The following is a 14,062-nucleotide window of genomic DNA, read 5'->3' as shown; positions in this document are numbered from 1 at the left end:
GAATGAATGGGGCCATGTATCGTGAGATTTTGAGTGAAAACCTCCTTCCATCAGCAAGGGCATTGAAGATGAAACGTGGCTGGGTCTTTCAGCATGACAATGATCCCAAACACACCACCCGGGCAACGAAGGAGTGGCTTCGTAAGAAGCATTTCAAGGTCCTGGAGTGGCCTAGCCAGTCTCCAGATCTCAACCCCATAGAAAACCTTTGGAGGGAGTTGAAAGTCCGTGTTGCCCAGCAACAGCCCCAAAACATCACTGCTCTAGAGGAGATCTGCATGGAGGAATGGGCCAAAATACCAGCAACAGTGTGTGCAAACCTTGTGAAGACTTACAGAAAACGTTTGACCTCTGTCATTGCCAACAAAGGGTATATAACAAAGTATTGAGATGAACTTTTGTTATTGACCAAATTTTTATTTTCCACCATAATTTGCAAATAAATTCATTTTAGAAATCCTACAATGTGATTTCCTGGATTCTTTCCCCCCATTTTGTCTCTCATAGTTGAGGTATACCTATGATGAAAATTACAGGCCTCTCTCATCTTTTTAAGTGGGAGAACTTGCACAATTGGTGGCTGACTAAATACTTTTTTGTCCCACTGTATGCATGCAACTTACTGAACATGTGAGAAAGCAAGAAATTGGATGGGATAAACATCCCAATAAATATTGTCCCTACTTTAAATCCTGGATTAAGCAAAGCACTTGACAAAACAAATAGACTCTACAACTACCATATATATTTTTCTAGCCTAGCATTTTCAGTATGATAGCCAGGATGCCTGTTAGAAAATTTGGGGAAAAGAATTAGAACACATCTATAATGGAAAGCTATTTTAGAAGATGCTATTTCATATTTTGAGAATTCTTGGCGCAAGTTGGTTGGAGTTCCATTCAGTGTAAAGGATATGTGTTTGAGTTCCATGCTGAAAAGGACTAGGAGTTGAAACTATTTTCCCAATATACTAGGGAGTAAATAGCAAATTTCAATTTTTTAGTATGAAATTATTTTTGAGGCTAAATAACAAAATGTGTGTTCTGTGTCTGTTAGAGATTTGGAAAATTTCAGTCACTATAGATCATTCTTTAAGGCTGCAATTTATTGGACCATTCCAGTAAGTCAACAGAAATCAGACAGAATAAAAAATGCAATGCATGTAGTACTCTAACCCAAAAGAGTAAATGTATAATAAATGACCAGTAAGTATATTAACTTTTCCTGGAGAAGATCTGTCTTTGTGGTTACTAAAGGTTAGCACTGATTTGATGGCTCATAATCAAAGTGTATTAAAATAGTATAAAATAGTAGTGAAATATAATTCTTCTAAATTCACAAGACGATATTTTAAAGTTACAAATATAGCACATGTATTAAAATGTGTAAAGACAAATTCCAGATTATTTGCCAGTGGTAAAAATTTCAGTTATGCATTGTGATCCACTTCATCATTTTAAGTAGTTTGATCAATAATTTGTAAAAAAAAAAACTTCCTCAAATCTGCAATTAATCCTACTTTGCAATTTCCATTGAACATCACAGATTGCTTAAAAAGAAATATCATTACAGGATACAGATTATTCCAATTGTGATTTCTTTTTCTCAGACCTATTTTTTGGAGGATTGAGAACATTATCACCTGATGCAGTCAGCATGAACATTACAAAAAATAGTTTGCAGGCAGATGCAGTTATATACGCTCAGATACAAAAAATAATGTGCATTTAAATTAGGTGCATTTGAAACTGCACTTGCTGAAGATACTAGCCTGTGAAACAGGGGAAGATGTTTAGAAACAGTATTTACAGGATTCTGATTCAGCAATCAACGGTTTCCAACAAACGTAACTTCTTAAGTTAGGAAAATATATGGAAACTTCATGAACAGTTATAGTACAACTAGTCTTCAACTTATGACCACAATTGGGAAGAGAATTTTTGTTGCTAAGCAAGGTGGTTGTCATTTTACAACTTTTAGGTGTGGGTCATGTATGTGTTTCATTTTGAGAGCGGGCAACTAAATTTCATTTTTGATGTGTGCTGTTGTGCCCACAGTAAAACAAATGACAATAAAAGTTACCTTACCTTACCTTACCTTACCTTATCTTTTCTTGCCACGATTGTTAAATGTTAAATTAATTGTTAAATGAATGAGTTGTTAAATGAATCACTGTAATTGTTATGTGAATCTTGCGGTTGTTAAGCAAATCCAATGTTAAGCGATTTTCAGAAGTGGTTTCAAGTGGTCTGCCACTGTCTCCTTCCTAAGGCTGAGAGAAGGTAACTCCCCAAGGTCACTCAGCTGGCTTTGCCCTTAAGGTAGGACTACAACTCAAGTTCTCCTAATTTCTAGCTTGATGTCTACAGCAAACTGAGTCTCTCTAACTACGAGTAGTCCTAGACTTAAAAACCACAATTGGGACTAGAACTTCTGTTACTAGGCGAGTGAGTTGTGTCCGATTTTATGATCTTTTTTTGCTACAGCTGTTAAGCATATCACAGCAGTTACTAAATGAGTCATGCAGTTAATCCAATTTCCCCCATTGACTTTGGGAAGGTCATCGAGAGTGATCACATGATCCGAGGATGCCGCAACAACCGTAAATGCAGGCCGATTGACAAGCACCAGGGTTTTGATCGAGCGGCCGTGGGAACGCTAGGATTCCCTAAGTGCAAGGTCTGGTTGCAAGTCACTTTTTTCAGTACCATTGTAACTTCAAATGGTCACTAAAAACTGGCTGTAAGTCAAAAACTGTATTCCTCTGAAGAAATAATAGCAATTTCATTATAGTGGTTTCACTGTTAAAAAGCTGGGTGGGATGGAGGAATGATCATTTTTAAAATTTGCACAGTAGAGGCTTCTTTTGATTCCACTTCTTGTTACTAAGAATAGTTTCACATGTAGTATAACAGGACTGATATTTTAAATTCTTTTACGGTGTCAGATGACAGATCATTTTTGTCATCACTCTTGCAGTTTTACCATCAGGGAGCTAAGATTACTGCTTTGAGAAAATGGAGCTTCATTCCTACAATCCTGTTAACTAATTACAGATTTGTAGTTCTCTCATATTAAAAATACTGATTCCGCATTGCGTAGAATTGAATTTATTTCTCCATAGCTTGGAGATAGAGTGTTGTGTATTGTACAGTCACCTTATAAATATGTGTGTTTATCTGTGCTGTGGCGATCACAAAAAACCAAGACTGCCTACCTTCAGAAGAATAATGCATGGTATTTCATAATCCAGCTATTTTCATTCTGTGGCCAGGATTGAAGATTAAGGCCTGAAAAGCAACCTGAGTGTAGTCTAAAGCAGAACTGAGATTTTGCTAAGTTGTGCAGTATGTCTGTTTCTTGAAATACTGAAACTTTCTGTGATTCCCAAACAACATGTTCTCACTCTGGAAGGAGTGTAGACTACTTGAAATATCAGAATGTACATAGTATCCGTGGTCCAGATGTTTTCAAGGATCTGAGTTTTTCCTCTACTTCACTATTGGGGATAGCTAAAGTGTTAAGAAAAAAACTTCCCAATGGTAAAAACTGGAACAGAGAGACAATTTCTCAGAGAGCTGCTGAGTTGCCTCTTAACTGGATGAATTCAGGAAACTGGACTGTCATCTATCTGTCTGGAATATTTTAATCTGCATTCCTGTACAATACTGAGCAGGGGATTGGAATCAGACCTCCTTGGCCCCTTCCAACTCTATGATTCAGTGATTCTAAATAACAGTTGCGTTACTGCAGTGTGTGTGGCTTACGTCCCGCTGTCTGTGTTGCAAACTTTTGTAGAAGTACTTCGGGCCCAAACTGGGAGCCAGGCAGACCTTGCTGCTCAGTATGTATCTATTCCCCCTAGAATTCCCATTGTCTTTCCTTGTCCCCACCTCCTTGCCCCAGGTGGTCTGTTCAAGCATGTCATTCATATCGATGAACTGCACTCCTAAAAAGTGCTACGCTTTTGATATTCCGACTTAAAATTCATTTTTAGCTAACCTAATTATTTTTTCCCCTCCTTCCTCCATCCCTTTTTTTTCCTCTTTGCAGCTCAACTGTAGAAAAATATGGGAGACGACAGGCCGTTTGTGTGCAGTGCTCCCGGCTGTGGACAGGTAAGTTTACAGTATCCTCTGCTGTTAGTATATTATTATGAATCAAAGTGGCTGTTTTATCACCAAGGCAAAGAGTTTAAAGCCGACCTCTTATGTGATTGCTGGAGATAATCAGATCGGAAGATTTGCTGTGTGTAAATCCTAGTTATGAGCATGTGCAAGAGCCCTGAAGTAATGAAATTTGCCTGATATGCCTGGCCTTTTGCAGTTTTTTCTCTCTTCTTGTATCTCACATCTAGTAGTAATCACAGAACATATAGAGGGAGGAAATCCTATAACTGATATCTAGATAACATAATCTGAAAGCATAATACGATTTAATAACATTTCTTGGTTTCTCCCCCCCCCCCCAAACATATATTTATTTCTTAGGGAAAGGTTAGAATGTCTTTAAGCTTATTTTTTAAAGCGCATATTGTTCCATAGCAGGATACTACATTTTCTTTTTACAATAACATTCTGTATTATTTAAAAACATACCCACCAGGATAAAAAGAGAATAAAAATAAAAATAAAAGCCTCCAAGCATATAATCTATACAAGGATACTCTTCAGCAAAATCATCTAAACATTAGCCTATTTAGTTTTAGAAACAGTATTTCAATAGCTTAAGAAAATAAGTTGACATTTGCTCCTGGATGAACACATTTATTTTTCAAATGGAGACACAAATAAATACACCTTGTTTACATTCAGAGTGTATGAGTGAAGGTTTGTACTAGCTGTGGTAATAATCTTTGCCATTAAATGGCTTCCAATGTGCACGTAGTACACTGAGATTCAGATTGCAGGATGTGCAGTTTGTCCTCAACTTACAGCAGTTCATTTACTGACCGTTCAAAGTCACAACGGCACTGGGGGAAAAGTGACACGGCCATTTTTCACACTCACAGCCACTGCAGCCTCCCTATGGTCACGTGATCAAAATTCAGATGCTTGGCAACCAACTCACATTTATGATCATTGCAGTATTCTGGATCGATGCGATTACCTGTTGCAACCTTCTGACAAGCAAAATCAATGGGGCAGCCAGATTCGCTTAACAACGATGCTACTATCTTAACAACTGTAGTGGTTCATTTAACAACTGTGGCCCGAAAGGTCTTAAAATGGGGCAAAATTCACTTAACAAACGTTTCACTCAGCTGCAACAACGTTGAGCTCCATTGCGGTCGTAAGTCAAGGACTACCTGCATATTAAAAAAATTACAGGTAATCCTCAATTTATGAGCACAATTGTGGACTAGAGTTTCCATCATAGGTCGTTCTCGTCATAGGTCGAGTCAGATCTGATTTCACAACAATTTTTGTGGCGGCTGTTAAGCGAATCATCCTGGTCCTTAAGTGAATCCAGCTTCCCCTGTGGCTGTTTTTTGCTAGAACTCGGCAGAGGTTCCAAATTAGGACCATATGATGCTGCTGATGCGCAACCAGTGATAGATGTGAGCCATTGGCCAAATGCCAAATTGTGATCGTTTGACGGTGGGTGTGGTGCAATGGTTGTAATGCAAGTGCAGGCCATAACTTTGAACTGTCGTTAAACAGACAGCCGTGAGTCGAAGGCTGCTTCTAAGTCCAAAGGAATTGTCTCTGTAAGTGCTTAGCTGAAGTGCTTAATTAATGCTTAATCTGAAAAGATGCCCATATGTGAGTGTATTGGGTTTTGTAATGAGATGCACAATTCAGTTGTTACTATGTACGCTTGTGAAAGCGAAACTACACAGCAACTCTATAAACTCTTATCTGCACAAGTCCATTGAAATCAGCCAGACCTAATCCTGAATTAGCATCAGTCAATCTGGGTAGCTTGCATGGTGCAACAGCTGATGTTATGCTATATTTGTAAGGCTCTGAAGTTCCTTGTGGAATGCAAAGAGATACTTACCATAGGTCAGGGGTAGGCAACCTTGGCTCTTTTATGACTCGTGGACTTCAACTCCCAGAATTCCTGAGCCATTCTGGGAGTTGAAGTCCACGAGTCATAAAAGAGCCAAGGTTGCCTACCCCTGACCTATGGTAAGTATCTCTTTGCATAGCTGGCTCAGGAATTCTGGGAGTTGAAGTCCACGAGTCATAAAAGAGCCAAGGTTTCCTACCTCTGCCATAGGTGGTCAGAGCAAGGTAAAGACCTCTATAGAGGTTTAAAACAAGTGCAACAAAATTAAAGAGATCTTGATGACCTGTTGGTCTAAATTTGAAACAAATTCTTGCTTAAAATTGTCTGGTGAACCTTTTATTAGGATCCATTTTTCTGTGCTGGTGATAAAAAATGGTATTAGAGCAGTACACTTCAGCATTTCCATAGGTCGGTTATTTTGTAATCCAGATTAACTACATTTTATCATTGCTGGATTAGTTGAACTACTACCATTTTCAGTCTTTCTGAACCATCCTATACGATCCACTGCAGATGTTGATATTTAAACTGAATAATTTTAATTAGCTGTCTTTAAGTTTGCTTCTTTTCACTTCATACTCCTGTTTTAATATTTTTCCTGATCTTTTAAATTCTTCATTATATAATATGTATGTTATGATTTATAATGTTAAATGAATGAGTGAAGATGAAGATTGGCCAGAAAACAGGGACTTCAGGAACAAAATAGAAATGGGATAAGTGTTGATAACTGTTGCTAAATGACTTACTTTTAAATGTGAATTATTCTTAGCTCAGTTATGAAAGTAACCACTAGAGGCAAAAAATGTAGCACTAAAATCAATGTTATTCCATGTACTAGTAGACCTGGCTCCTGCAAAATGCTGAAGGCATAATATTTTTTTAAGTAACACATTGTATGAAATTAGCTAGAACATTGGAAGAGACCTAATCTAATCCCTTACTTGATACATTAATTCACAGTTATGGCAAATCAAATACATAGTTGTTTGAAGGCCTCCATAGGACTACAATGAGTCTGTATTGCAGTTATTATAGTCAAGACTCTTCTACCACCCCAAAGGATAATAAACCTAGTATGACATAAACTTATGTAGATACAGGTCCCTAGAGATGCTAATTCCATAATAATGTTAATAAGTCTTTAAGGAAGAGATGGGCAATCTTTATTAAGGGCTGCATTTCCTCAGGGGTAATTGATATTGTGGAGATTGGATTTAAGCAATATTGAAGAAAGTGGTGTATTTCTTTTTTTTTTTTAATTCCATTTATATCCCGCCCTTCTCCGAAGACTCAGGGTGGCTTACAAGCTTAGCAGTAGCCTTCATTCTATGTATATGCCTGCTTATTAGGGCTTTCACACACACACACCCAAGCAGCATTATTACAAAGTCAGCTTAATTGCCCCCAACAATCTGGGTCCTCATTTTACCTACCTCGGAAGGATGGAAGGCTGAGTCAACCTTGAGCCTGGTGGGATGCGAACCTGCACTAATTGCAGGCAGCTGGTGTTACTTAAGGAGGCATTAGCCCACTGCTCCACCAAGGCACTTCCTCCCTCCCTCCCAAGCACCAGACTTCAGGGAAAGCGACAGTATCTCTTATCATATGTCTGAACTGAGAGATAGCTTTTAAACTAATCTAAAGGCCCCATGTGTGCTTTCCCTTCTTTAAAAATATATGTCTCAATAATATGCTAAGTTTGCCTTGATACTTAGAGTCATGATGCTCTCCTGTAAGATTCTGTTAACAAATAATTAAGTTGTGGTATCTAGCAGATGTATTTTTAGTGTATCCTTTCATGCATCATGAATTTGTCGTGTATTGGAGATGAATAACTATAAGTTTGTATAAGTCTGTGTATGTCAAGGACATAAAATTATTGAAATGACAGGAAGATAATGACCACTAACATATGACTACCACATGTCCCTTAGCATTTGCAGATGTGTTCTGCCCTTTGAAATATTACGATTTTCAAATATAATGGAAGTATTTCAGAGCAACAGTCCAGTGACAAATTCATCCGTACTGAAGATCCGTTGAATTTTCCCATATTATTTCTTAAAGAAAAGCAGAAGGAAAGCCATACTGTAGCAATTTATCCTTTTTATTTCCTTTATTTGGAAATTAACTTACTACTTTTCAAAAGTGTGGCATGGTGAGGGCTCATATATGTAGGAATGATTTAAACCTGGAAAACAATTTCACTTGATTCATCAGTGTGCTCTTTTATAAAATATGACTGTACAAGGAGAGGAACTGATTCTGCCTCACGCTGTCATCTTGATGCTATAATTTTGTTTTGTTTTATTTTTGTAGTTTGGGAAATCCCAAACCAAAAAATTACCTAGTTTTATATGGCTATATTTGTTCATAGTGCTAAGTTGAGATTCATTTTATTTATTTTTATTGAACAAAACTGAATTTTGCAGATGAGCAATGTAAACATGGCTTTTGCAGTCGATTTCTTGTTCATGTTCTCCATTTCCTTTGTTAGTATCACAAGAAACAGGTTAAGCACAAAAACCAGAAATAGACCAGGGGGAAATATAATGATAAGCATTGTTGAAATAAGTCATGACTCATAAAACAGGTATAAATCTCTGAAAATAGCCATGAAAGCCAGCTGGATGACCTTGGGCTAGCTAGTCAGTCTCACTCTCTCAATCCAACTTACCTTAGAGGGTGGTGGTTGTGGGGAAAATAGGAGGGAGAATATCTTCACCACTTTGAGTTATTTGTAGACATAATAAAAGCGGGATATAGATAGATGGATGGATGGATGGATGGATGGATGGATGGATGGATGGATGGATGGATGGATGGATAGATAGATAGATAGATAGATAGATAGATAGATAGATAGATAGATAGATAGATGGATGGATGGATAGATGATAGATAGATAGATAGATAGATAGATAGATAGATAGATAGATAGATAGACAGACAGACAGACAGACAGACAGACAGACAGACAGACAGACAGACAGACAGGAGTTCATCAGAAAAAGAAACTTGGGTTAGAGCCAAACATCCATAAGTTATCACATGAAGAGTCTCAATGTGTTTTTCTTCACTTCTGCTCAGAACTGTGTTTCACCCCATGTCCAGACAAAACAACCCTATTTTGTTTTCCCGTACAAATCAAAGCATTCAGAACATGCCTTTTCAGTTCAGGCATGGATCACTTGAAAACAAACTGTTAATGCATGTGCACTCCTAACGTACCGTTAAGCAGACACTGTTCTTTTTAAAAGTGAAAGCTTTCAATCAGGTTTTAGTTGTCTTTTAATTCCAATCACAATTCAATCTCTTTTATCTATAGTATATATTACATATGGTTGCTAGTAAGCATAGAATTCATGATAGGCAACCCATTGGTTTGTAGTGTTAATGAACCTTCAGAAGCTTTTTTTCTCCCTTCTTCCCCTCCGCTCCTTTTTTATATGTAGCTTTGGAGGGGGAAAGTAGGGCCTGAGACCTTGGTACATCCCTGCTAGGAGTCCCAGTATCTACTGTCTTTTTGTAGATTTTATTTTTAACAGTTTTCATACTTTTTTAAAAATAGTTAGATATTGAGAGTTCTTGAGTATTGCTTCTGAGTATAACATTTTAGTAAAATCATGTTTTAGTTCTGCTGATGTGCACCATTATATGTGTTCCATTGCTTATTGCTAAAAGCTTTTTATGATTTATATGGCGTTTAAGAAAAATGTAAACTTGTCTGAATATTTAGTAATTTGCCATTTAGACCCAGGATCTAGCCTGATAACTGCTTTAAACAATTTGATGTTTGTTTGTTTGTTTGTTTGTTTGTTTGTTTGTTTGTTTGTTTTAAAAAAGGCAGGTATATCCTAACTTAGAACATTAAAGGATTCACAAAAATATCTAAATAAAAGTGGATTGTCTAAAAATTGAAGTTAAATCAAATGAATAAGCTTTTTTATTTTTTTAAAAAAATCAAACAGACAAATACAATAATCTATTTTACCTCTGTTAATAATATGTGTGGCCTGGTATGTTAGTGCATAGTATTATAGATAAACCAGGCATAAAACATTACTTGTAACAGCAAGTAAAATAAAGTTGAACTGGACACTGAAAAGAAGGCTGGCAAGTTTTTACTCTTTGGTCTTGAAAGCTGGTGTTAAAATAAGTCATTTGGTATTTCAGTGCCTCTGGAGTGTTACACAAGAGTATTTTGTATATATCAGTGGCATTCCCAATTCCTCCCATTATATTGTTTTCTGAAAAGTGCTGTTACAGTTAGGGAGGTGATAGACTGAAATTGAATTAGGTGAAACTGCTTTCCATTCTACCCTGTAATTCAAGCTATTGGACTTTTAATGGACCTATAAACATGTTTTTTCGTTGCTAGGTCTTCAATGACTGTTATTTTTGGATTCTGTACACGATCGCTTCCCAGCAATAAGCTTGGTGTGACACAGCTGAATGTGTCGCTTCTTCCTTTTAAAAAATCCACTGAATGTCATTAATCTATTTTCTAAGAGGACAGGTGGCACTTCTTTCCATTCCTCTCCAGATTCCTTCTTCCACCTGGTTTCCAAGTAGTTGCTCAACAGGAATATTTCTCATAAAAGGGAGTTTGGAGAGTTAAGACTTTCTGTGGCTGGGTCAGCAGCCTCTTCTTCAGTTACATTTAGGCAGTTTCTTCTATTAACGATATGAAAAAAAGTTATAAAACTGATTCTGTGGAACAACTTTCAGGAGAAGGAAATTACAGGACAACAACAGCTGTGTATTCAGGCAAGTGGACGATTGCAAGCAAAGAAAAAAAATAAAGAAAACGTTTAGCTAAAGGTCTAAAGTTTTTACCCCCACGTTCCTGCCAAAATCAGAACGCAGCCCCATCAAAACAGCCCATGATAAGTAAGGAGTGCAAGGATACCTGTTTGCTAATCACATTGTAAATTAGAAAAATCCAGTGGATATTATCTTTGAAAAAAATCATTGTATCTTCCCAATTGCTATTCATTTTCCACTTGCTCATACACAACACTGTATGGAAAATCAGTGTGAAATATTTTCACTAAGTTAAGATATTATTTTAGAAAAGGCTGTCATGTACGTATTTATCAAATTTATGTAGCTGCCCATGTCACCAAAGGCAATTCTGGGCAGCATAAAGGTAAAGGTAAAGGTTCCCCCGCACACGTGTGCTAGTCGTTTCCGACTCTAGGGGCTGGTGCTCATCTCCGTTTCAAAGCCGAAGAGCCAGCGCTTGTCCGAAGACGTATCCATGGTCATGTGGCCGGCATGACTAGACGCCAAAGGCGCACGGAACGCTGTTACCTTCCCACCGTAGTGGTCCCTATTTTTCTACTTGCATTTTTTATGTGCTTTCGAACTGCTAGGTTGGCAGAAGCTGGGACGAGTAACAGGCGCTCACTCTGCTACGCGGCACTCAGGATTCGACCCGCCAAACTGCCGACCTTCTGATCGACTAGCTCAGCGTCCTAACCCACTGAGCCACCGCGTCCCTATCTGGGCAGCATACAACAGTAGATAAAACCAAAAGTATAAAAACACAAATAATAATAATAATAATAATAATAATAATAATAATAATAATAATTAATAATAATAATAATAATAATAATAATAATAATAATTAATAATAATAATAATTAAATAATAATAATAATAATAATAATAATAATAATAATAATAATAATAATAATAATAAATAAAACCTTTATTGTCAAAGTACAACATGTGTACATTGAGATTAGCTGAGCCTCCCCCCCCCTGCTCCCTCTGCAGCCACGTTTTTGCTTTCGCTCCTTTCTCTTTCACTTACGTCGTCTCCTCCCCGGCCCGAAGACAATCCATGGAGATCCTGGAGGCCTCACTATGCAGTTCGGTATGTTATGTGACTGCTGAAATATGAAATATGAAAACCATACTAATAAATATCCTAAAACCTCAAAATAATAATAATAAAATCTCCCTCTCAACAATGGAGCCATCTAGACAACTCTACAGTTCTGTGGGAGCCCCTGGTGACATCTTGAAGGCCTTTTAGAATATCAAAAGGGATGTAGCCAATCTAATTTGGGGGTGGGGGGAGGATATTCCATAAGGCTGGCATTACAGCAGAGAAGGTATGTCTCCTAGGACCCACTCAGTGTTGATTCCTAGCTGATGGTAACTGCAACATGCTTAAGGTGATTGTTCTGAAGGCTAAAAGGGGTATTTACAGCCAAAAGGGTAGCGAAGACAGTAATTCTGAAGGTGAGAAAAGGTTTTTCAGCAGCTTCAGAAAAAGGCAAAGGAAAGGGTTAGGGAGAAAGCCTAGGCCTACTGGTCATGGTGGGGTAGAGAGAAGGCCCAACTCTCCCAGATGTGGGGGGGATGGAGAGAAGTAGCCAGGGAGCTGAGCAAGTCCTCCAGGGCCATGTCAATTTTGTACACGCTGGTGGGCAGGTGGATAGTTGAGACCCCGGGTGTGGGGGGTGTAGCTATAGGTGGGGGAGTTGCAGCACATCTGCAGTTATAAGGGCAGACATGCTGTCCTAAAGTGCCTAAATTTTAATCACATGGACCACAGGGATGCTGTAACATCTATAACCTGAGGCCCGGGTCCCAGCTCTCGCTGCTCGGCACCATTTATAATTTCAGACAGTCGCTGAATGAACAGTCATAATTCAAGGACTACCTGTAATTCAGTTTGAAAGTGATTTGTTTGGGAGCAATGTCAGGGAGATGCGTGCACTTATAGTAGATGAACTGTGCAGTATGAACTTCCATTAGCTCTAAATCACTAGGTGTCAGTCCACTAGAATTGTTTAGTCAAATAATGTTACCCAGTCTTGATTGATACTTCTTAGTACACATCTTGGTATGCTTTAATTTCCCAAAATGATCTTGCTTGGTATCTAGGAAATTCTGGGAATTAAAGTCAATAACCTGGAAGGTGCCAGGTTGAGGAATGTAAAGTCTTTGTACTTTGGGATAAGTTGGAAAAAATTGCCATCTGTGAAGTAGTTCTGGTGGAAAATGTGCACCTACCATATTCTACCCTTCGGCTATACTGTTTCCACTTGAATTCTACTAGTGGTATACTATGGCTGCTGCGGTATATTTGCTTTATTACATTAAGACAAAAAATTCAAACCTTTTAGAGAGTCCAGTTTATATGATTTTTAGTACATCTTATAACAGGCCAGTGGAGAAGGTTTAGATTGTGATTGGCCGGTGAACTTCGTGACTGAGTAGTTTTAGATGCTTTAATTCTTATGAACAAGCAGAACGTGTCAGTAACCACACTAATAAAAAAAACAGCTATCTTCTTTAAAAGTTGCCTTGAATGTGGAAAAAGTATCTATTGAGGCAAAGCCCATTTTCTCTCTGAGATTTGTCAGGATCTAAAACTTTCACACTAAAGATAGTAGAATTGTGTTGGAATGAATCCAGAAGTCCATTGGCTGCTGTTCCTGCCTGAAATAGTATGCCTTCTGTTTTAGTTACTCAGATTGATATACCAGCTATACCATCAAGATCTCTAAAGAAAGTGACTCCATATACCACCTTTAGAAGTTACAGTATTGTGAACTGACAGCTGGGAAAAATTTTCCTTATAGTTTGATTTAAAGCTGTTGCCACTGTAATTTTAACTTCCAGGACAGCATTATGAAGTATAGATGAGGAGGAAGGATTTTTGTTTCAAAGAAAATTGCCTATCCATTCATTTCTACCCTAGTTCTTATAATGTGTAAGTTCTCCAGAACCTCTAACCTGCATATTGACAAACCTCAGTATAAATTAATTGGAGAGCCACTTTGATCTAATGGTTAGGACACCAGGCTAGAAACCAGGAGACCATGAGTTCTAGTCCCACTTTAGGCATTAAAGCCAGCTTGGTGATTTGAGACCAGTCATTCTTTCTCAGCCCAACCCACCTCGCAGGATTGTTGTGGGGAAAATAGGAAGAGGAAGGAGTATTAGGTATGTTCATCACTTTGAGTTGTCTATAAAAAATAATAAAGGTGGGATATAAATAAATAGTTTGCTTAGTTAT

General features: G+C 37.8%; 1 protein-coding gene across 1 annotated transcript in view; it reads left to right on the top strand.

The window, feature by feature from the left end:
- ATF7 (activating transcription factor 7) overlaps positions 1-14,062 on the top strand; it is a 140,357-nt gene that overhangs the window by 30,229 nt on the left and 96,066 nt on the right. The window contains exon 3 of the mRNA XM_081318504.1: positions 4,054-4,118. Coding sequence (XP_081174630.1) covers positions 4,071-4,118 — 48 coding nt within the window. The 5' untranslated portion in view covers positions 4,054-4,070. The remainder of the gene's footprint in view (positions 1-4,053; positions 4,119-14,062) is intronic.

Source organism: Vipera berus, assembly GCF_964194415.1.
Source record: "Vipera berus genome assembly, chromosome: 2".
Taxonomy (NCBI): domain Eukaryota; kingdom Metazoa; phylum Chordata; class Lepidosauria; order Squamata; family Viperidae; genus Vipera; species Vipera berus.
Note: the sequence above shows the minus strand (reverse complement) of the source record. Positions and strands in the feature narration are given on the sequence as shown.